Here is a 25,161-nt window from a genome sequence, read left to right as displayed (position 1 = left end):
AATTTTTAAGCTCCTACGCTGATGCATAATTATGCCCCTTAGTGATGGGAAGGCATAGCCCTATCCACATCTTGAATACGATTTTATGGATGAATGTACCAAACTGATACTATTCCCACTGTGCATGTATTCCAGCAGAACCCCAAAATCTGATTAGGATTATGACCTATATGTTGGTATGTACAATGTTATATGTTTCACTTATGATATATAGTTGATATTGAATCTTGAAACAATGCAAGGAAATATAGCTGATCATAGAATTTATTTACACACAGCAACAACCACAGCAGAGATTTCACCTGATTTGAAATGTTTTTTTTTTTCATCACACATGTCACTCTTGTATGAACTGCACTACTTGTACGTAAGTAACAACATTTCTGTTTTTTATCTTCTCTAATTAAGAGAGCACATATATCCTGGTATTACACAATTAGCTGTATGAATATTACATTTTCACTGTTTTGTATATCCTTACCCTGGACATTGTTTACAAACGTACCCAGAGGTGGCTCCACAATCCAATTGATTTAGGTGAGTAGGAGATAAACTTTACATTTTGTTTTGTTTTTTTTTGTTGGCAAAATATATTGTGCATTAGTTATTCACCTAATAACAATACATGATTAATTACAATCATACATATATATGCTCCAAAGCCCACTTCTATTGGTGGGGTGTAGGACCTAGTGCTATACACATTTCACATAGGGTTAAGTTAATTGTTGTCCCCATAAAGGAGTGAATCATGTTAGAGAAGAGAGAAAAAAAGCTGATCCCAATACCCGATGCGTTTCACCACAAGGCTTCCTGAGGGATATGATTAAACCAATGGTATGCTACATAGTAAAATAATTATCAATATTTGGCTGTAATAATATGCAAAAAATGCTAATCAGTATATTGAATTATATCGTATGAAAGACAAATATATGCAATACAAGTACAATTTTTTTATGATAACGATCATACGATTGTTTTTCATACAATAATATTTATTATTGGAATTTTTTGAACAATCAAGGAAAAAGGGAACTTCCACAAACTACTGACTGTAAACAATGAAAGTAATAAATATTTAATACATTTTTATATGAAACGATAACTGCTTTAATGTTCATTATCCATGCTTGTCTGTTCAGCTTTAATAATCGCATAGTGCATGGTTGTCCCTTCAGTAACTTCATTGTAAGTAAAGTTAGCCCTGTGTAGAAAAATATCTACTATCCTACAAAAAACACAATACAATCAATTATGATAAAATCTCTTTAATATTTTCATACATTACATATTTACAGTTTTACTTCAGCAGTAGCTGAAAAACAAATTGAAAGACAGTTTTATTTCTACGATGTAAGATTGTAAATTAGGAGACTGATCAGACAGATGTTCTTGTAGATAATGACAGCATACACATTCGGTATTCTATAATCACCTTTGTATTATCAACAAAGTCTCTGCTTATGTCCGAAATGACTTTATTTATTTAGGTTTATTAGCCAACAATTTCCAATAAACTCCAGGTTTCTCATTAAAGTAGTCCAAACATCAATGGTTATATACAATAATCCTATAGTAGATTTCACATAAACAGTAAAATAGACTAAAACTTGGATTATGATGTTACTGTACTTTAAGCATTAGTCAGTGACAAATTCAACCAGAGCATTGGTCATTTGGCACAAAAATAATAAAGCTGAACATCGTCAATGTTTGGTAATTGGATCGGGTTCACAGCCATGTAGTGTTGGTCGAATTACGATTTGTCATTGATTTGTCATGGGATTTAAATTCAACCATGAATCAACCTGAACATTGGGGTGAGTTTGGGCAAACTGTCGGAATGAAACATATGCAAATTTGACCAACATTAACAGAGAGGTTAGAAGATTACAGAAGACAAATACCATTGTTTTTGCTTTTCATTTAGCCCACAGGAAGTGACATTGACACGTTCAACAGGTTTTTTGTGTACCTAATAAAAATGTTCTTAACATATTCAGTTTTAATTGTTGAGTTTAATCACCTTTTATGGCCCCGTATATATAACGTTATACTGCTACATGTTGTTTTATTGCAATGTAAATTAAAGCCATGAAGTCAACCCCCAAAGGTTAGACATCTAGTATACTGAAATAAAGGCAAAATAAAAACATATTACTATTTTACAAGAAATATATATAGAACAACTGCCTATTATCCCCAATGTCTTTTGGAATAACCTATACAAGTGTACTTGGCTGAAATGTGGTCTCTTCTTGATTTACTCTTTTGTATATATCTGGTCCATGGTGATTATCACTGTATGCAGATGGTGGATTTTCATGGGACATGTGATTTTTTCGGAAGTCACGCACAGTCCTGATATATAATCCACACAATATGGAGCTCGACAGATACAAACAAGCAGCAACTAGTCCAAATATGGCTACAGCGGCATCACCCCCCTGCACCTCGCAGTTCATCCAGGTGTATCCACGCCCTGCATAGAGCCGCTCTCTAGTCTTGCAGATGTCGGTGGCATTGACTTGCTTGATAAAGTGCAGGTACAGTCCAACTGCAACAAAGTAACCCAAACAAGCAATGGAATCAAAAATAAGCTCCACAAAAAGCAGCTTGATGGACACCCTATGTATGGGCTTAGCACCCAGAATCAGGAAGACAATTGTAAGTGCGCATGTCAGCAAACTGAAGGCCACTCCACCGTATACTCCTGGTGCTCGCAGTTGACTATACTGCAGGTCTGCATCTCTTACTTGCTGAAGCTCTGTGCCTTGAAAAGGAGTGTACATTGAGTCAATACTGAAAGAACCAAAACCAGCAGCAGATGTGTAGCCAGTAATAACAGCAAATGATGCCACAACACAGATCAGCACTAGGATACCAGATAATATTTCCACAAACTGCAGGACACCTATGAAAAGGGAACACAAAAGGAAGTTAGCAATTGTTATGCCATAAAACTGATCAGAACACATTCTTTATTTTTTAAATTTTTAACAAGGCATTGACAGTTTTAGCCAGTGAAAGGTTTACTGCCATGTTGATGTGAATATGTTACTGCCAGTCCATTGCTAGTGTTTACTGCAGTTTGCCCAATTTGATGAATGTTTGCACTAAAGTAATGATGCTAGGCTTTAAAACTTGGATTAGGCGGTGAAGGGTTAGAATTTCCAATATGTTTTGCTATATGTGTTCCCACTAGGGACATTTTCCTTGTACATACATAGAGGGGCTAGTAGTCAGACCTTCTGATTGTGTGCCATTGGGTCTCCACATATGTGTGCTTTTGCTTACCTCAATCTTTCAATAAGGAAAAAAAATATTCCCGTTCTCAATCCACAATGTTTTGACTAGAGTTTGGCTTTAAATCTAAGCTCCAGGAGTACCTAAAGCAAGACTAAACCCATGATACTCTCCTATGCTCGTTCCATCACAGGGCACTGCCATCTTTGTCCTTTTTCTCTTCCAGAAAAAGATCTTCAGCTATCTTGATTGGCCGAGCCAGGATGACGTAACTCCCGAGCAGATACGCGGAAGTTCATTCATCCCCGACATGCACAAGTGAAGCGGGGATTGCTGGGTATCCCTGGCAAATTTGATAGCTGGGTAACAATCAGGCAGGTAAGAACAGTTATTGTAGAAGGGACATCACCTGTCCTTCCTGCAATAACCACCTGTCTGATTTCCAATTATTCAAAGTGGGACTTTAGTTCTACTTTAAGTAGTGGCTCCCCCCAATTCAAGCAATGTTCTGTGAAACTCAAATAGTTGTCATATTTTTAAAAACCTACGTGCCTTAGGTTCAGAACAATAGTGAATAGTACATTAATCCCTTAAGCACACAAGCACTGGATATAGATGTGTTTCCAGAGTGAAAAGCTGGCACTAGTCTTAGCATTGAGCACTTTCATTGATGGTGACACATACTGTCTGTGTCAATATAAGGAGGGTTTGGCATCTCTTACTTTTGGCATGTGTATACCAGACTTGGTATTAAGAGGAAATGTCTTTAATTGGGACATAGAAAGTTTTTAAAAAAGCAAATCTTCTCCCTGATCTATTTAAATCTAATTGCATTTTAGATGACATGACTGGGTCCTTTATTTATCTGAATATGACATTCCCTCAAAAATTCTTTTGTGGGAATCAGTTACTGTCATTGAAACACATGGACCTGGAAGATACCCATGAGGGAATATTTGAGTGAATGTTAGCTTCCCTTTTTTATAAATAGAACCCTACATGTTCAGGCAAGCATCAGTTCATCTTTGAAGTAGAAGTTAGAAGCTGCGGCAATATTTAGGGGGTTGAGTTCAATGCTAAAACATCAGATATTTTATCTATCAACAGAAAACTTAACTGTGAGATCAAATAGATTCAACCTTGTAAATGGGAAGCCAGATTATGGAACCATATCTAATCTAATCTAATGATTGGCTGCAAGATCCCAACGCTACACAAAGTCACATGTTCCTTCATGTAGATGAGCATTGGTTAAATAATTATTAAAAATATATCTATTCTTTAAAAGCAAACAAATGAGGTTAAAAACTATTCCTAATCTGATCTATAGCTGCAGGTACTCTGGAGTAATGCATTCTCATCTTTCTGTGTTCACAAGTAGGGCCCGTAAACTAAACTGCTGATGGAAAGACTTCAATGTTTCTGCTTTTTAAAGGATTTTTATGATGGATTGCCTTCAGCTATAGAGGTCAGTAGGGTCAGAGTATAGCATAGATTTACCAACAATGGTCCAAATGTGACCATGCAAAGAAGACAAAAAAAAATTTAATTTATTTGTATAAATTTCCTTTGTGTTCTTTCTATATACTAGTGCAGGGCTGCCTCACTGCCTCACCTGGATGACATTAGGTAATAGGAAGTAGGTTGTTTTAAATGATTCACTTAAGGTAGGTGATCCCCACTTTTTCTATTAATCCTATAATGGAACCCCTAAACATTAAATATAATGTTATATATAAGAATAGATAATAAACAAATAGGCTAATAAAGATAGCCAAGCTGTGGAGTAAATAGTGCTGTTTTATTGATATGGCAGCAGTTGTGCTAAAATGGTAAACTTTCATGTCAAACCCGCTATTGTTTTCATGCTGGGCAGAGTGGCATAGGATTAGGGGAAAACATCTTCTGAATAGTCACTCCTCTCTTTTTTTACCATATACCAGGGCAATTTGGATCTCCCACATTTATTCTATTTCTCCTTGTTGCAGAAATGGCCTACTTTTCACACTCTAGTGGTCAACTCATTGGTGGATGGGAGTGTGAAACGAACCCATCAGTCATACACTTTGAAGGTATTGAAGTCCCTATCTGCCAGGGATTGGAAGAATCCTCTGGATATTTTGCTGTTAAGAGGCAATAATCCCCCTAGAAAAGCAATCACAGAAAATTATAGGATGATTACAATAGTTTTAGATTACTCCACCAGAAAAACGGTGGTCTGGTTAAATAGTCTGATCATTTCCCAAGAAAATCAGCAGATAATATCCTTGTTGCATTCTCTAGGTCGTGGTCAATCCTTCCTTCAGTGATGTACAGGGAAATGACTCTCAGATTATACTATGGGGTGTATATCTCCCCACAGCGTGCATATTTGATGGGCTATGCCCCTACCTTTAACTGTCTTAAGTGTACACAGGATCGGGCAGACTTATACCATGCTTTTTAGAACTGCCGTAAAATAAAACAGCTCTGGCAAGAGGTGGCTCATTACATCACTTCATATTTCTTTAACTATGTTCCACTGACCCTGGAATGGTCTATTTTAGGTACCTATCATTTACAAGGTGCAAAGTTTACTAGGGGCAGCCATAGTTTATTGGCTATCCTCTCCTTAGTGGCTTAAAAAACAATACCTCATAAATGGCAAGACCCAAATCCACTGACACCTGGGCTTTTTCGGGAAAAATTGGGACATGTTTTCAGAATAGCCTGGATTGAGGCATCTCTGGATAAGGAAATTTTTTGAAATATGGAAATCCTATATAGAGATCCAGTCTCCTTCAATAAAACGTCAGATTTTGTCTACCTTTGAACCGCCTGGTATGCTTTGCGCATGTTAGAAAATGACCTCCCTGTGGTCATAGATGATATGTGAATGGAAACTTTCTGATATTGTCAATGAGGTTGTGTAACCATTTTTTTTCTCCTTCCATATTATAAAAGTATACTTTCAGATGCATGTCTTTTTTATTTCTCTTTGTTTCCGTTTAGTTTTCCTTGTATTGTTTTTTTTTATTTATTCCATGTATATTTTTCTACACATTTATATGTTTTATGTCAATTTATTTGTTATAACCCTGATTGTTGTTCTGTTTTTATTGTTATTTATTGAAACATCCTTCAATAAAAAGTAAAAAAAAAAGGTAAACTGAATTAATACATTAGCAGGATAGAATACACCTCATATTTTAATTCCCTTTTTAGTTAATGGTAGCATAGTATACCTGTTATACAGACAGATTTTCTTTATTGCACATTTTAAACATATGATTTGCTGTACAATAGTCATATATATATTAGCTGTAGTGAATAAAACTGAAAAACAAAAACTGTAAAACATAAAAGGCTCTATTTTTGAACAGGGAACCTGACATTCCCTCAAACATTCCCTGGTAGGAATCATCAAGGTTCATGTGTTTCATTGGCAGTAATTGATTTCCTCCAGGGAAAGTTTACGAGAATGTCAGATTCCCAGTTTATAAATAGAGCCCATACTGTATGTAAATATAATAACTCAGAGGTAATAAAAATAATATTGACAGTAAATATTGATAAAAGTTACAGTATATTTTACTAGGGTTAGTGATTGTTCTTTTGTCTAGAATGTTGCTAATTTGTATAGGTTCATCAAATATTTTTAATTTAATGTTCGGAAAACCTAGCTCACCAAATTGTTATTCAACAGTTGTCTCCCCCTATTTTTTCAATACAATTCTAATAGTGGTATATTATTATTTATATATTGCATTGTAGAACAAAGATGTTTTGAATGTATAGTCTTTTCAGAGCTATTATAAGTTATACTATACAAAAAGAAGAAATTACTTTTGATCATATTTGTCTTTGGGATAATCATATCCACCCATTACACATGCAGGTTCTGCTTTGTAGAGCTACAAAGTGGCTGTAGGGGGAACACTGTAAATATATATTTACTGTAAAATTGCTATATTGCCACCATTAAAAATTTTTATTAATACTAGTAAAATAGCTAAATGTAAGTCATTTTAGTATATTCATGTTTTATAAAGACACATAAATGTCTAGTTTACATTTGAGTACATGGGAGCACCCCCACCTATTTAGTAAACATGCAGGCTCTGATTCCTGCTTAGTAGTGCTGCACATAGTCGGAGCCTTGCTTTTACTGTTTCAGGCAGGTCTACGGGGCTGTACATGGTATACACCCAATGTTGTGTTGAGATTTTATCTCTACACTTGTAATGAGCCTGGCTGAGGAACAGTAGTAATATTACAGAGAATACATTTAAGAACAACCTACAAAACTGTATGCTATATGTATAATACAAGAATATTGAACAACAAGTATATAAATTGTGAATGTAACATCAAAATAACTAAAGCAAACATAATGACTCACACGTCTGTACTAAAAACACATTATTTTCCTTTTACCCATCTATTAGTAATGGTAGCATAGGTACAATATGATGGCAATAAAACAATCAAAATTTCCTAGCTGAGACAATGGACAAACTTTCACCCATTAGGCTGGGTCTACATGGACATTTTTAAAAAGGCATGTAAATGTTCCTACTGTGTTTATATGTGTTTTTATGCATTTTAAAGCTTGTCTTTAAAACGCTGGAAAACGTCTATTCCTGCGTTTTTAACACATTTACGTTTTAAGTGCTTATAAACATGGGAAAATGCCCCACTGAAATCAATAAAAGTGTTTACCTTTGTTTTCTTGCATCATTGGGTGTTTTCCAGCGTTAACCCTGCGTTTTAATTTTTTAAACGTTGCAAGCAACGTTATAGATAACGCTCAAATACGTGCCTCAAGGAAACCTCCTTGTGTATATTAGCCCATTGGAATACATAAATTTCAAACATGGGCTTTTAAAGCCCCAGGTTAAACACTGGAGAAAATGTCAATGTAGACTAAGCCTTAGTGACAAAGGTAGCTTTCTTATGTATGGGATACTGCAATAAGGTCAATGTTAATGTCATGCTCAAATAAAAAATAACTTAAAAAAGCATTTTTGCTATCAGAAAATAGGCTTATGGAAATAAACATGGTTGGTAGTAATGTTTCAAAAATGATCTGAAAGTGAGTTTACAATAGAATGCGGTAGATGTGTATGGCATACTCTCAGATGTATGCTTGTCTGTGTTACCATTAACTTGGCAATTTAAAAAGACTGATCATTTAAAGGCTATATAACCATTATACACCTATTTATAGTGATAAGGTAATTAGCTGGAATATTTGAAAAGTCTGTAACAATGAGAATACTTTTATTAGTAACATAAAAGGAAACCTTTCACTAAATTAGTAAATTTTGATCTGGTTCTATACATATACCTTGCCTAGTTAGTGTTCTGATCATGTGTCTTTAAAACTTTATGAATTACTGAGCAAGAATGAGTATGGAAAGTAGTAGGTCCTCTTTGAATTCACTAAAAAAAACATCGGGACATATTGATATTTTTGTTATATGTGGTGCCTAGGCTGAATCAGCTCATTTTCTCATTTATGGTTAGGAACACTAGGATCCCTATTCTGTAGTTCCAAAATTTGTTGCTATCCTAATGGGATTTTTTGTGTTCATGTCCACCTTGGAACTTTCAATGATTTCTTGTTGCATTATTTACAATAAAGAAACCAACAGGAATAGTAGGAACCCTTCATAATGGCAATGATAGCAGTGTAGACATGAGAACCCAAGCACACATAATCCACCAGTCCACATAGTCCCCAAGAAACCAGAAATTGTCAGATGTTTCGGGTGAATAATTTATGAGATTTCAATTTTTTTTAGTAGGGATTATGTCTTTGTTATTTTGACCTTATTATTGTATTGACAGATGATACTATAAAGATGACTTCTAGAACAGTATCCAGTGTTGTGTGTTTCTTTGCTAGTCTTCCACTACTGATAATTTCATTTTGTTGAATATGAAATCACAGTACAGTGCAAAATGTTAGATGATGTATCCAGTAAATGAATTATCTTCCTGTCTTAGATTATTCACTTTTTTTGGGCTGAAAAGTTGAGATTTGTTGTCTTCGTTAGTCTTTTTTAAAGACTCTGAAGTCAAGACATTTCCTTCAGATTTTTTTTTTCGCAACAACAGACCTACAACCACTGCACTAGCCACATACATGACTATGAGTATCACAGCAAACACAGATGTTGCCATCTCTGTGCCCATAATGTCACAGGTCACGGAATTGTAGCCACGACGAGTGTACAAGGCCTCACGTTGCTTACACAACTCTGTGGCATTGATCTGCTTGATAAAGTGAATATAGAGTGCAACACATACAGTACAGATGACAGCAGATATGACATTAAAGATCTCTTCAGCCAGTAAAAGGCTTCTGTTATGGGAAACACCAGACATGCAACTGGCGGACAAGAATGACAATGTCAAAGCAAGCAGAAGAAGAGTGATGGCAACTGCAGCATAAACAGTGGGCAGCTTCATACTGTTGTATTGCACATCTAATTGTGCAACCTGGTCCACTTCTTCTCCTAGAAATCCACTCATAGCATAACCCATGCTATAATAATAAGCACTGCCAAATCCTCCAATGCTGGAAAATCCAGCTGATGCACTTTGAGTAGTTGAAGCGCATATCAAGGTCAACAGGTTTAGGAGAATCTCCACCAGCTGTAACAAACCTGTGAAAAGCCAAAGCAATGAAGCCAATTAAAGGTAAAATCCCTTGTTAGAACTGCATTTAAAGAATATTTGGGACATAGTGGGAGAAAAAAAATAAATAGCAGACTTTACAGAGTTACCAAACTTTATGAAATTTCATATTTAAGGAGATACCTCTTTTTAACATATAATGGGTCTGCAACTTGCCAACTGCAGTGTTGGACTACAGTAAATACACTTGCAGCAATTTCTACTTGATTCTCTAATAACTGCAAATGTAATGTATTTTTAAGTCCAGTGTAGTGTGTCTTTAATTAAAAAAAAATCACAGAATCAGGCAGATTTCCACACAAACCTTATGCCTTAATTATCTCCCTATTTCTTTTCTGGGAAATTTTCCACCACTGCTTTAAATGCCCCTCTGTATTTATAACACATCTCTGGCCAAAAGAGTGGACATGGCAGGAGATGGTGCAGGGATGGCATGACTTGAACGTCACAAATTTAATCAAAATCTTCCTATTGAGGGAAAGCCAAAATTCCACGCACCAAGATAGAATTTTGACATTTTATATACAAATACAGAAGTCTCCTCTATATGGACACAGACCACAATCCTGACAGAATTAAAGACATTATGAAAAAAAAACTACTTAAAAACAATTTGGCTGCAGCTGAGCTTTACAGTACTATTCATTTCAGTTCTGAAATGTTAACATATTCTGACATGGTATCTTGAAATTTAAGGTGGACCTGAAATAGGTCCAAAATATAAAGGGGGCCTCCTTCAAAGCTTGCCACCTTGGCTGTGACCTTGGGCCAGCATGCACAGCTCAAGTAATACTTATCCAACCAAGCTACATAAAACAGATATTGGTATTTTAGTGGAGTCACTGCAGGTAGAAAGCAGACAATTCTTTACAGGCAGCTGACTCAGAAAAGGGTGATAGCAGACATACGGTAGCTTCTGCAAGGAGAAAGCAGAGAAGTGGACATGGAAGGTTTATGGTGGATGGACAATGACAGAGTTTGATGTAACAAATATATGCAGACTTTGAGTGGGTTGGATGTGGTGTGTTGATATGCATTTATTTGCATGTGTGTTTTTGTTAGTGTTAGACCTGCTGGAATTTTGATGCTGGAAAAAGCAGTACCGCAATGAAAATATTTTTATTGTCAAGTACGCGGTAATCCTACCTTACCTACAGTGCACTGCAGCAAACCTGTAAAAAGTACACCACACACTTGAGTTATGAACATCAAACTCCTTTTTCAAATGTGCTTTCCATACCCATGATAAGAAAATCAAAAACCTTTGCTCAAGGTAAATGTTTTGAAAGTTTTAGAGACAGGGGCAGTGGAGACAGAAAAGAAAAATATTACCATGCGAGACCCTCATTGCAGTGTATAGAAGGATCTAACCTAGGCTATCATGAAGGCTTTCTTAAGCTAAAATTCCTGACAAGTGCCATATAGAAGCTTCCAGACATAACCATCTGACATATCAAGTTATTCACTTTAAAAGTTACACAAACAGCACATTATTAATTACAGAGACATCACATGAATCATAGGAGATATTAGGTAAACCTATTTTGGAAAAACTCATTAATTGACTGTTCTTCAGAGTCCAAAAATGCATCACCAAGAACAACAAAACATTGGGCCTTATTAAAAAAGCTCTCCAAGGCTGGAGAGGATACACTTTCATCAGTGAAGCTGGGTGATCCAGCAAACCTGCAATTGTTTTTTATTCATTTGGTAGCTAATGTTTTGAATCTTGGACCAGACCCATACCAGGTTTGCTGGATCACCCAGCTTCACTGATGAAAGTGTATCTTCTCCAGCCTTGGAGAGTTTTATTAAATCAGGTCCATTCATTTGCATCTATAAAATAGCCCAATGAGGGGCCACGCATAGGCAGAGAGCCCGCTGGTCTACAGACGCGAGTGATGTCAGGAATTGTAGTAGCGGCGCTATTTTATTGCAGTGGCGGGCTCTCGGCCTGTGGGGGGCCAAAAAAAAAAGGACTTTGGGGCCAGATTTGGCCCCCGGGCCAGAGTTTGACACTCCTGACCTAGAGGATAAAAAGGTTCAGTTCTGGAATATAAAATCCTAAATAATAAAGCTTACCTACAGATTTAATAAGTGCCACATATTATGCCCAATTGCTCACATTTATTCTGGGCAGTTTCTATTCATTAAAACTGAAAGGTACAGATTCCATTCACTTTATAAGAGCCCCTTAATTCTTGCATATAAACTTCATATCTACTTATAATTTTAATGCATGACAGCAACAAATACAGTGTGAGACATCTGTAAGACATCAGGCTTACATGTTGAGTACAGAAGGAATTTAAATTGTATGCAGAATACAACTTATATACTATACACAATAAACAATGTACTAACACTATACTACCGCTCTAATCCCAGATTTGGTATTTCTATTTATGCTTTTTATATCTTACTTGGTCTACATTAAATTTTAACCTTATATTAGGGAGGGAAATTAGTTTCATTGTTTTTAAGTAAGTAAGTAGGAAAATGTGTGATGCCACATTAAACTAATAAGCTAAAATGTGTTTTTAGTTATTTGGACAATGGCCTGTAGTCAGCTGTCCTCAGTGGACTCTCAGAGTACGTGTACGTGTAAATCTGAATTGCATTTTTATTATTTACTAGGCTTTTGCTTTTAATTATGAAGGGAGACAGCCAATGGCTTCTTTATTGATACATTAAGTATGGCATGAGTGGGGCTGACACATTTGTTGGAGTCTCAGAGAACAATGAAGTATTATACTGCAAACCCTAAAGACTGCAGCTTGTGGTTTACATATACTATATTGTGTATACTATTGTTATGTTTAAAAAAATACATTTTCTCCAAGGAACAAAACGAAAATTATCTTTTCTGCACATGTAACAAGTAACATTTTTCTAGAAATTATACTTTTTATAAACATCTACCCAAATCATACCATTTTTGCCTTAAACATTCAATTACAAAACTTAAACAAAATGACCACTGCCCTGTTTCACGTATCTAATATGATATAGCATCAGATTTTATTGTTTTTGTATTATCTCTTTTCTCAAATGTCATATTTACAGCTTAGGCCACTTGGCTAGGAATTGCTTCCAATATTTTAGAATTTATATTATTATACATGGAGTTTGGTTGGTACAGATAAACATGTCCCAAAGGAACTGATAATTCTTGGCCTTAAGGTGAAACTAAAGTTCAACTTTAAAAAATTGGCATCAGGCAGTTACTTATTGCAGAAAGGCACAGGCGATGTCCCTTCTGCAATAAGTATTTTTACTTCTTACAGGCATACCTGGCAATTTTGGCTTCCCACAAGGGACAGGTCAAGCCATATAATAGAGCCAGCTGCCTGACTCTAATGCAGTTTTTAGCTATTTATAAAGGCGGTATTCTAGCCACCACTGTAAGGCAGTCATTTATTGGCCACTGAATCCCAATAAATCAGTTTTGCAGAGATTCCCTGGGGAATTATTTTAAGGATCCTTTGGAATAAAAGGTTGGGAAATGCTGATCTAGGCTCCCAACTGCCTTCTGATTAACCTAATCTAGTACATTTTGAGGGAATAAATGCAGTGATACAGGACCTACATGGATGCATGGCATCCTCCCATTGTGTATGGTAGAAAGCACAAGAGGCTAGGCTTCAATCAGGGCCACTTTTCCATATACGCAGTGTAAGTGAACTGCTTAGGGCCCACATGAACCTAGTGGATATCTGTGATTAGAGACACACACACGTTCTGCCAAGCTGCAGCTTTCTCTGCAATCTTTATAGTTTCCATAGGCCTACAGATTATTGACCCAGTGCTAATTACACTTTAAAATATCATCTAAAATAACTAAACGCCAGCACCTGGTAGCACTGCAGGTAAGCTATTTAAGAAAATGACTGAAGTATCTCACCAATTTAAGCTGTATATATAGTTTGTAAACATAAATACCTCTTCGTGAACATAGATTGGAGCACTTTTCTGAGAAGGTCTGCTTCTCTGTATGACTTCTGTGGGTGGGAGAATTGTACTGTGAATGTGATGGTCTGCTGTGTCTTGCATGATGGTCTGAAATAACTGTTGGTGCTCTAGAATTTTGACTTCGTACTGGTGCCTGTGAAGAGAACCTGCAGAAAAAATACACAGACATTGGGGGCTATTGAAATTTTCCATAAATCATTTTAGGTATTTTATTGTAACACCAAAAGATCCAAAACCTGCATAAAACAGTTTGAAATGCTGTGGTCACTAAATATTAGGGATCATGAAATGAAGTCTCAGGCCGTTTTAATTGATTACATCCCTAACTTTGTTCAAGCAAAAATAAAGTGTACTTTTCAAAAAGACCCGACAGGTAGTTTTTTAATGATAGAAGGGAATATGGAGGCCAATAGTACACAGGTACAGTGTTAGTATGATTCTGTGCCAGGATGCAAGAATATAGTGCATAATGTGCATGGATGCACTGACTCCAGTAAACCCTTGAAGATGACCCATGAAAATGGCCAAAGATGCAAAACCCAGAAGAATTTTTTGGGAAGATGTCAAAGCAGAAGGGGGGCATCCAGAATGTCATAGTGTTGAAGTGCGGTGCTTTGGTGGGCTGAATGCACCATAATGTGCCATGCATACAATATAGAAGAACACGAGTGAGAACAAGGGAGCTGTTTTAGATACCAAATCGCTTGCATGTCTCTTCATTTAGTCTTTATATTTACACAGCTCGATCACACAGCAGACCAGTAGCATGATACTACTTTGTTAAAAGTAAGGAATATAATGCTAACACAACCCTGTTTTCCAACCAGTAATTGGACAGTAAAGAAGCAGCAGCAGATTAAAAGGAGATATTTTTGGTAACTTAGCTCTCTTCTCCAGCAAGTTTCTTTTCCATTGGATGTACAAGCAGTTTACTAAATTGAATCCCAGGACTGCCCCTCATTATCCCAATCTCAGTGCTACTATGCAGAGAATAAAGTCTGCATGATGTCAGATAAAGGTACTAATATTAGTTGCATTAAATTTTAATTGTTTTCTTTTGTATTTAAGTGGAACTATACTTGTGCAATTATAAAACTGTGAGCAGGCAGGATTTTGTTGCAGATGGGATAGGTGTTGTCCCTTTTGCAATAAAACTTACTTATCTGCCTTACAACAAACATTTGTTTTTAGAGTACACAAAGTTATGCATGTAGGATGCTTACTGGATGTAGGATGCTGGGATATGCTGGATATGCGCAGGAGTTACATAATTCTGACACCCAGGAGAAGACTAGGTGAAGAGGGCAGACTCTAAGGGGGAGTTTTAGGAAAGGTGAGTGTAATAAAAAAAATTGTGATCAGGCAGGTACATTTATTTTATTGTAGAAGGGACATAGTTTCTAATTACCATTGGGGGTAATACCTATGATCAATCCGAATGTCCATATCTCTATAAAGGAGATTTTTTGCTACCCATGTCACCCATCACTCCTTTAGCCTCAGCATTTGTAATATGAAAAAATGGACTTCAATGACCTTTCAAGCACCAATTGGTTAATGTGAGCAAATGCACTCAAAATCCAATCACATTTTTGACTTAAATGTACTTGCCCTTCGGAATAAAAAATATGTATGGTTTACTAAAATGATGTCATCTGTAAAATTTTATTCATATGATATGCATTTAGGGTAATAATGAATTTCTATTTAACCCCTTAGAAACTCTTTGTTTACTCTAGTTATCGCTAATAACAAATTTTCTTTTTTTTTTACCAATTGTTTTTCTTTTTTAATTTTCATTAATTTTGTTTGTTACTATTTGCGGAAACAGCTAACAAGGAAATGCTCAAAATTAAAAAAAAAAGGTTTTATTTGCAAATGTTTTGTGCCAGGTATTTACTAACTTTTTAATGAATACTGGTCAAAACAGATTTGTTGTCTACAATATATATATATATATATATATATACACACACACACACACACACACACACACATACATACACACATGCACCAGCCGCCATATATAGGCAAAGACATGCCTAATAAATATGTCCCATTGAAAAAATGGTTTCAGGTCCTTTAAAGTTTATTAAACACAATACCTTTCATGTGATCTTCTGTCTCTTCTATCTCTGTCAAGCTGGTATCCAGCATGATCTCCATTTGCTGATCCATTGTGGCTGGGTCGTTCTCTTCTCGGTCTATCATTGTACGATCTCTGGGATGGTGGAATCCTGTCGCTATTTGCACTTCTCTGGGAACGCGACATTATTGTTCATGGAAGCACTGGAGGAGACGTGCTGTGCAACAGTGACAGTCTTCTCAGTGCTAGGTTGAGAATGACAAAGCTTATGAGATACATCTGGAGCTCCACACTAATTAGCAACAAAAAATATTGATACCATATGTATGGATAGAATTCACATCATGTGGTACTAGTAATAATTTTTATACTAAGCGATTTTTTTTTGTTGCAATAACATGGCTTAAAGCATCACAATGTTAACTGATTCTGAAAACGGAAACAGTTTTTAAATAGTTTTCATGGTCCTTCCCAAACCATAAAGAAGATTTAGGGTAGAAATTGAAATGTTGTAGGTTCTACTTTTGGTGTTTTAGGTTATCAACAATTTTTTATCAAATTATTTCTAAACTGAATGAGAATTTACTAACACAGAAATTTTGGCTAACCATTGGCACAGGAAGATATTTTGTCATCTTTTGTACACACAACTTGAATGCGTAAGTCATGCAAAACAAAACAAAAACATACCCAGTGTATTTCTGCAATACACATACCCTATGTTTTAGTGCTTTAAAGACCCCGAAAGTCAGAAAAATAACAATATGCTAAAAATGTGCTCAGCTAATAATTCACGCTATGTGATAGCAACTTTTCATTCCTGTCCAGGTAAACTGCTTAGACCCAGCAACCAAGAAACAAAATAAAGAATTGTGGCATTTGGATTTTGCTGTTGGAGACCAGGGCTGACACATAGTAGACAAAATAAAATATACATTTTTGGTTAAATTTATTTAATTGCATGGTATAACTCAACTTAAAAAAGGAAAAATAGTGCAAATCAGTCTCTAGTTCATAACGCCCTGTTTAAATGAATAGTGTAAAAAAGCTGTACATAGTCTAAAGTTGGCCTGAACTATAAATCATGTTACCATTCATGCATTAACAGTTTTAGGTGTTAGGACAGACTGGACTAACGCAGACCAATAATTTTATATGAGCTAGCATGCCACATAAATGAACAGAAAACGAGAGAGAACTTTTTTTATGGTATCACAACACCATGCACACATGAATCAAATCTATGATTTGACGGGAATTAAAATAGTGTGCTGATGGTTTGTGATGCCAATCAAAATAAATAAAAATGCAGCTCACTGGGAATCATTTGTTATTATGCTTTAAATAACCCTCAGAAAATATTTAAACCCCCCTAAATCTTTAAAAATAATTACACTTTCATCTGCCTTTCCTATTGACTGCAATGTATTTCTTTAATATGTAACATTTTTGCCAGATCTTCAGATATTTTTCTTAAATTTTAGATAAATGTATTTCAAATTTCACTTCTCGCTAGTCATAAATGTTTTAAATGCAGGCTAATCAGTGAACTGCAAATATTTGTATTATCTTTAATTATGTGATTCTCTGCAGATGGCACAAATCTGCACACAAATATTCAGGAGAATCAAAAAGTAATAAGCAAATCTCTTGATTCAATCATCTCTGTACCCCTGGCTATCGAAACATTTTTTATGGAAATACCAATATACACAGAGTAAGATTAATGAACTTTTTCCATTTATTAACATGAATTTAATACCATAAATATTATATTGTCTTGGTGGGTTTTTATGAAACTGTGAAGTATAGTAATGATGAAGTCAAAGCTTCTGTTTCTGGGTGAAGAAATCTGCCAATACATCACTGGGTTTCTTTACCATGAAAGCAATATGTAATTAGAAATGTGATATTTTATACATCTGATGGATTGAACAGCTTCATTGTATGTGCAGAATTCCAACTCCTTTTGATTTCACTAATTAGTCATGTATTTTAACATGCATTTTTTTTACATTGAAGCACTTTGAGTGCAAATATATGGCTTTTCTCAGGTTAATAAAACATACACATACTTGTGCAAGCCAGTATTTAGCAAATATGCTTTACTTGGCATACAAAATTTGTCTTTTCATACAATATCTAGCTCTTTTGGGTTGAAATCCCACAGATCCAAACCAGAGAAGTTAAAACCAAAATATAGCTCTAGCAGCAGCTATTTAAATCTATATAAATTACTGTTTTAAATGCTTACTGTCCGTACCCAATCAGCCTTGTGCCCAATCAGATTAAAGTTTTGCTGATGAACTTCCCCACACCTGTCTAGTTGTTGTCAAACCTATAAAACATGAGGACCAATCTAGTCAGAAGTGATATTTTTCTATAGGTATTGGGTTAAATCACTATCTGACTTCCAATACATCTTGGATATTCCAATAAGAAATGATCATTCCTTGGGCATTCCAGTGATGGTTTTACTGTCCTGTTAAGTACCTAGCATCCTTTGTATGGTATAGCTGATAAAAAAATTGACTAGCTTGGAGTGTGGTGTTAAAGGCATCGAGAAAAGAGCTCCTAATATGAATTTCAGATGTAATATTCTTGGGCAGAAAGAGGGTATGCTTGCATCGCAAAGAATAGCCAATGATATGCAAGGAAAGTTTTTGTAAAAGTGAATTTTTTGGTGCATGTGATTTGTTGATTGAAGTAAGCACATCTTACAAAAGCATCTCATTCACCAAACTGAGCAAATATTCACTATGTAAAATAAGCATGTTCTAATAAAACCAGTTCAGAATGTAAGAAGCAGCTTGTCCAATTGAATTTGTCCAACTACTACTAGATAGATGTCCAGTGTTTCATTTTTGTGGTATTTTCCTGAGGGAACATGGGGGCAAATATGATGTAAAGCCCTCCAAAACACACTAAGACGTTCTTTTCACAAAAATGTAGATATATGTACTGAATTTTCAGATTATGCTATGAAGATGACCGAGTCAAGTACTCAGAGTTCTCTTGTGTATAAATCAGCCTCTTGGAATGTTTGGAATACGGAAGATGCCAGTCTGTTCACATCTACTGCTGTCTCCACCTTCCTCATCATCCTGGACATTTATGATTTGTGTATGAACTGTGGAATTACCTCTGTCAAGTGAAACTAGTGAAAGCAGAATGCAAAAATGTGCCATTATTTATATGAAAGCATACAAAGGCCTAATTTCTGAACTCACATTGTACGGCATGGTTTTATCATTTGGACAGATAAGCAATGGTAAAAGGTTTTAATAAATTGACTGTGGCAACAAGGGATTTAGACCAAAGCAAGATTCTATTGTTCCTCAGGAATGTACAGCTTACAATAAACCAAATTAAGAAACAGAACATTAAATAAAGAATGGTACACAAATTAGAAATAGAATATTAGCTTCTGGAGCATACATTATATGAAAACATTGCAATGCTCTTCTGCATCTTACATGTTGTGAATGAGCTTAGAACATACTTAGTTTAAAACAGGGTCCTCTCCTCTTCCTGTGTCACGGTCTGTATTCGTCTTTCATTTGCAACCCCTATTTATATATGAACAGCGCTACATAATATGTTGGTGCTATATAAATCCTGTTTATTATTAATATTATTATTAATATTTTTATTAATAATAATAATAATAATAATAATAATAATACAAGATTGTCAGTACCTGGGACATAAAGTAAGAGTAAGCTATGTTTTTTGGCCTCTATTTCCCCACCCAAAACTGAAGCCCTCAGTGCAGCTATTTGCAACAAATGCTTCATTTAGATTTTGAATATGAATATTCAGATTCTGGGAATAAAGAAGCAACCTATTTTTCTAAAATAGACTTCAACTTTTTTAAATGGCAGTGTTTTGTTTGTTGTTTTGTAAAACAATGTACACCACTGTGTTGGGTTTTATGAAAAGTAGTGCTTATAAACATTACCCCTTTTATTTGGCTGAAAAGTTAAGAAAGCTCTCCTTGTCACAGATTCAAATATCTTGTTATTAGTAATAAAAATACTATTTATTCATACTAAAATTTTAGGAGGTGTACCATAGAATGGATGTTGTTATTGGCAATGGACTCACATTGGTTTTAATAGACTTTGTAAAGTGTTGGGTCAATACACCAAATGTCAGCACTCTTGTGATACCAAATGTAGGTATCATTGCCTGTAAGGCTGAATCTAGGTAATGATTAAACCTGCCTACCACTGCTACATATAACAACAAGCCTTGTGTTGCGAATACAGAAAAGACCGCTCCTATGCAAAGTAACATCCTCTCTGACTAGGATGTAACATGGATGCTTTGGAATATTGGAACAAAAATGTGCGATAATGCAAACAAAAAAACAGTCCAAAGCAACTAATGGCAAACTTGCCTTCACTGAACTTCAATAACCAAAAATGCATTTCACTGCCATCTGTTACTGTAGTTTAAATGTTTATGTTAAAAATCCTTACAATGTGCTCCCAGCTTTCTTCACATTTTTGACAAGTTAAAACTTTCAGGGCAATGAGGAAAAAAAGTTGGTAGCAAGGCTGTAATTTGTTAAGCCTGTGTAAACTGTTGTGGTATGGATTGTGTCAACTAGGAAATATTCAAAGCTAACTAGCATTCTGGTTGTTTATCTGCAGTAAAGTATTCATCAATAGCGTGATAGTGGAATGGTGGCATTGGTAAATGCAAAGGATCATTTACATGCACTAATTTGTATTTGCATTTTACAGGTGCTTGGTAGGCAACCCTGCAAACATGGCTTATAATGTGTACAGATAACAAATTGTTTAGTTCACAAATTATGGGTGTCAGGCAGGGCTTTGCACCACATACTCTGTAACATTCATGCTGCCTGTTGTTTTCTATGGCACCTTCTTGGTGAATAATCACTGCCCATAAACAGTTCATCTGCACCAATATCTAAAGACCCTTATATAGGATAAATTCAATGCCATAGAAATCTGTACATATACAATATATAAATAAGAATTGAAATATTGATCATCCAGATATAGCATCTATTACAACCCCTTCTGTGGGCTTTAGTAAATATGAAATTGATGAAAAAAAAAAGAAAACTACAAAAAAAACTATCAACCTGTTGATTTTGTTTCTGTATCAAATTACATATTTCCATGTCAGCATGTGCCCTTTAATAAACACATCAAAATCAGTGTGTTTGCATCCTGACACAGGTGTGTTCCCTTTAAAATGTGCTCCAATGGAATGTTACACCTTTCCTTGAAAACAACATATTTAAGCTAGAAGTTCAACCCTTAACTTTATGAAGTGTACAGTTTATGGAAAAGTTTTGCACATTTACATTCTGTTTAGTTTCATGATCATGCAGTTTAGTCAAAAATTCACTAGATGGAATGCCTATAAAACTTTGCTATGCTGGGTTTTTTAGGATATATGGTAACAGAGGAAACAAGTTATTTATCCTGACTTCTAAATGAGGATAATTCATGAAATGTATATTTCCATCTGATTACTTACCTTCCTCAGTACAGGGTCTTATCTGGGGCAGTAAAAATGTATGTTTCTTTATCGGCTTGATGTCTCAGTGCGCAGGTAGAAGAGTTTCAGGAGAACAGGTGGGACAGGTCTGGCAAGTGCTACTCAGGAGGAGGTTGGATCTGACTCGTTTTACAAATGAGACCTGAGCACCACCTAGAACGCACCTAGTTTTTGCAAGAGGTTTGCCTTAGTAAGACTATCACACACATATCAGTTTAGATTTCTGGTCTGAAGATCTGTCGAATGCTGGCCACACACAGATCTTTTCTCAGATTAGGATTTACTGGCATTACTTAAATCCAAGTTTACACTACCAGATGTAAGAACATACATGAATACACAAACATTTGCATGCAATTTTCAGACTTTTAAAAAATACATAATATTGCATGTTTCATTGTTTTTCTTCTAGTGCATTTTTCAAATGTTAACAAACATTCATCTTCCCACATTATTATTAATAATAATAATTATAATAAACTGTATTTATATAGTGCCAACATGTTATGTGGCACTGTACATTAATAAGGGGTTTGCAAATGACAGACACATACAAACAAGAACAAGCTCTTGTTAGCTTTTTGGGCTTCCTTGTGGACTTTAATGGTGTGCGCTACGGCCTTCATCCCACAATGAGAAAGTGCATTGCTTTGTGTTATATGTAATACACACCAACATGGCTGTCTTTTGCAATGCTGACCCCATTGATTACTCTGAAATTAGCACAACATATAAGGGGTATTGCATAAGGGGTGCATTGAATAGAACAGCAACACACAAAGTGGGTAGACAGAAATGAATGCAGCTGTGTGTGTTTAGAAAATCCAACACATTAGTTGGAATATCAGAAAGGGATTCCAGCAGAAAAATGCATGCTATTGTGTATCACAAAACCATTGCATTTAGAAATCCAACAAAAACATGTCTAAAAACTTCAAAGCCACTGATAATGTTTGCTCCGGCTCTTTTATCTGTTCATATAGTTGGTGAATATCTCCTTAACCCTCTCAGTTTCTTGCTGCAAACACCTACCAACACCTAGCTTGCAGCAAAGTAAAAACCTTGTAAGAACCTAAAGCCTTGAAAGCAGCAAAGTTTACAAAGTTTTTAGGATTGTCTGGGGACTGTGCATCCAGAAAAGTGTTCATAACATGCCTGTACATCTAAACAATCACAGATTTCTCTATGGACTACCTAAAGCCAAATATAAATAACTCAAAAACATATAATAATACTATATGCAGCATTAGGCAATGATTGCAGGTGGTCTCAGTGCTTCTGTTTAGTTATGGATAAAACTGGCAAAATTATTTTTATGCAACTATGCATTTTCAAGTTACTTGCAAAGTCTTTGATCATGGTATGGTCATCAGTTGGTTATGGGGACCCAGAGTAACACATTGGATGCTCCAAGTGGGACGAAAATCATGTTGTTTTCCTAATCATGTTGCTTGATTTTAAAGCATTGGATGGTGTTTAAATTAATTACAATGCAAATGAACATAATACTGTCATAACAATTTCTGGGTTTCAATGGAGCCCATTGGAACATATGCCAAGGAAAATTAAAAAGCATGCTGTTTGTTTCCCCACATCCTTAAAACATACAGTTAGGTTAAATGGCTTTTCCCAACAAAATGACCTTGGGCTGTGTTTATGACTATAGTAGGCACATTTAATTGTCAATTGGTGACAAGCCTATGGACTTTGTTAAGTGCTGCATATAATGTCGGTGGTATATAATTACAAGTTGATAATAAATTGTGTAGGGTTCAGGAGATATTATTGAAATTTGAAATTATATCCTAGTTTCAGATTTTTTTAATCTCAATCTTATGATACTGAGTTATTCATTTTAATTTTGATACCTTACCTGAATTACACATGAATATGGCATGTTTTAGGTCTGATTTACCAAGGCAAGATTCATACCATGTGCTTTGACATTTGTTTTTTTAATGACTGCATTCAAAAATAGCCAAGGACATTCATTTCATATGGTCTTTATTACACACCAACAATGCAGGTAAATATATTTAAGTGAGAAAAAATAGACAATATTTCACTTAAAGGGTGGAAGCTCTGCAATAAGCCAGACAAGTATTATTTTTATGGGCAGCACAGTGTCTCAGTGGTTAGCACTCTGGCCTTTGCAGCTCTAGGTCCTAGGTTCAAATCTCAGCCAGAACACTCTCTGCATGGAGTTTGCAGGTTCTCTCCGTGTTTGTGTGGGTTTTCTCCAGGTACTCTGGTTTCATCCCACATCCTAAAAACAAGCAGTTAGGTTAATTGGCTTCTCCCTAAACTGACCTTATACTGTATTAATGACATATGACTATGGTAGAGACATTAGATTGTGAGCCCCTTTGAGGGACACCTATTGACATGACTATGTACAGCGCTGTGTAATATGTTGGCGCTATATAAATACTGTGTAATGATAAAATTAATTTTTTGACAGGTGTACTCCAATGCTTTAAACATACTGGTGTAACTTACCAAAGTAGTACAAATGTGAGCATGATGCTATAGAATCACAATTTACTTGAAAAGCATACCCTAAAAAAGGCTGTTTGTATATGGTATTTAGATTTTGCATACTTATTCTTCTATGTTACGTAACACAAGTCATTTCTTCCCTGACTCACTGTAATTCAAATGTGTTTTGCTGATCATCACCCAAAAAATCAAACAAAAATTGTATACAACATTTTATTCTAATGCTCTAAAAATAATGTAAAATAATAAAACTGGTTCTGAAAATCAGTGTTTTCACAAACTGACTTTTTCAGTTAAAACTTTCCTAAATTTGATGTATATTATTTTTTTTATTTTAGTTCAACCAACCTGTCAAACCAGCACATGTTGGGAATTATGTTATTGAGAAGATTGTACAGACTCAGAACACAGCATTTTGTACACTAGTGACAGATCCTACAAAGGGAAATCTCATTATTCTTGCCACACCAGCATGTACCTGTTTGCATCACAACTAATAAAGTTATCTAAATATAAATCTGAAGCGAGATCCTTGAAAATGCTGCAATGTTATGCAAAGCTATAAATGAACATTCTTGGTAAAACATCCTAATAAGTGGTAATGGATTTATCTTCATGTGTAGGCGCTGTGTTTTATATGCCCAAATTCAGTCCATCTGTCGGTCAAATTTTCTCCCCATTCTATTGCCTTACTAACTTCTAGTCAGACTACTCTTCAACGTTTCCCTCAATAAACCTGGTATCCACTCACAGGGCCACTAATGTTTCGCCCATTTATGGCTTGATAACCAGAATAATAAGCATTCATTTTTGGTGCCAATCCCCCTCCACCATCCCCTTCCCTAATGCATATTCCCATTTTCCTAAGTTCTTAACTATTTCAATTTGTGGCCCACCAAAATCCTACAGGTGGAGTTTTTCTTTACAGTAAAGAAGTGTACAGAATTGACTATTATTAAACAGGATTTATGAAGCACCAACATATTATGCAGCGCTGTCCATTAAATAGGGGTTGCAAAGACAGACAGATAAACACACTCTGCCCAGAAGATCTTACAATCTATGGTTTAGCAGTATGGATGACAATCTTTGTAAAACATCAAGGTCAATTGAATGTGTTCAAGGGCAGC

The 25,161-nt window shown here is 35.5% G+C and overlaps 1 protein-coding gene across 2 annotated transcripts; it reads right to left on the bottom strand.

The window, feature by feature from the left end:
* Positions 1-1,255: 1,255 nt before the first annotated feature.
* On the bottom strand, positions 1,256-21,650 carry LOC140331089 (MARVEL domain-containing protein 3-like). 2 transcript variants are annotated; one of them, XM_072411809.1, is made up of 4 exons: positions 21,512-21,650; positions 16,011-16,236; positions 13,876-14,051; positions 1,256-2,917 (listed from the first exon to the last, which is right to left on the bottom strand). In XM_072411809.1, exons 2-4 carry the CDS (start codon positions 16,175-16,177, stop codon positions 2,226-2,228), a joined length of 1,035 nt encoding a protein of 344 aa, XP_072267910.1. In that variant the 5' UTR covers positions 16,178-16,236; positions 21,512-21,650; the 3' UTR covers positions 1,256-2,225. The 2 variants fall into 2 exon arrangements, with proteins under 2 accessions (XP_072267910.1, XP_072267909.1); XM_072411808.1 differs by lacking the exon at positions 1,256-2,917 and adding an exon at positions 6,286-9,902.
* Between the last annotated feature and the right edge of the window lie 3,511 nt (positions 21,651-25,161).

This window comes from Pyxicephalus adspersus, chromosome 5, assembly GCF_032062135.1.
Source record: "Pyxicephalus adspersus chromosome 5, UCB_Pads_2.0, whole genome shotgun sequence".
Classification (NCBI taxonomy): Eukaryota; Metazoa; Chordata; class Amphibia; order Anura; family Pyxicephalidae; genus Pyxicephalus; species Pyxicephalus adspersus.
The sequence above is the reverse complement of the archived record's forward strand: the minus strand, read 5'-3'. Positions and strand labels throughout refer to the sequence as shown.

What these genes read in the sequence shown, in the direction of transcription:
- LOC140331089 (XM_072411808.1), bottom strand. Translation starts at nt 16,177, where the DNA reads ATGTCGCGTTCCCAGAGAAGTGCAAATAGCGACAGGATTCCACCATCC. An exon ending in GACAGAAGATCACATGAAAG is followed by an intron (nt 14,052 to 16,010) that starts GTATTGTGTTTA and finishes TTTTTTCTGCAG; the next exon opens with GTTCTCTTCACAGGCACCAG. An exon ending in CAATCTATGTTCACGAAGAG is followed by an intron (nt 9,903 to 13,875) that starts GTATTTATGTTT and finishes GGCTTTTCACAG; the next exon opens with GTTTGTTACAGCTGGTGGAG.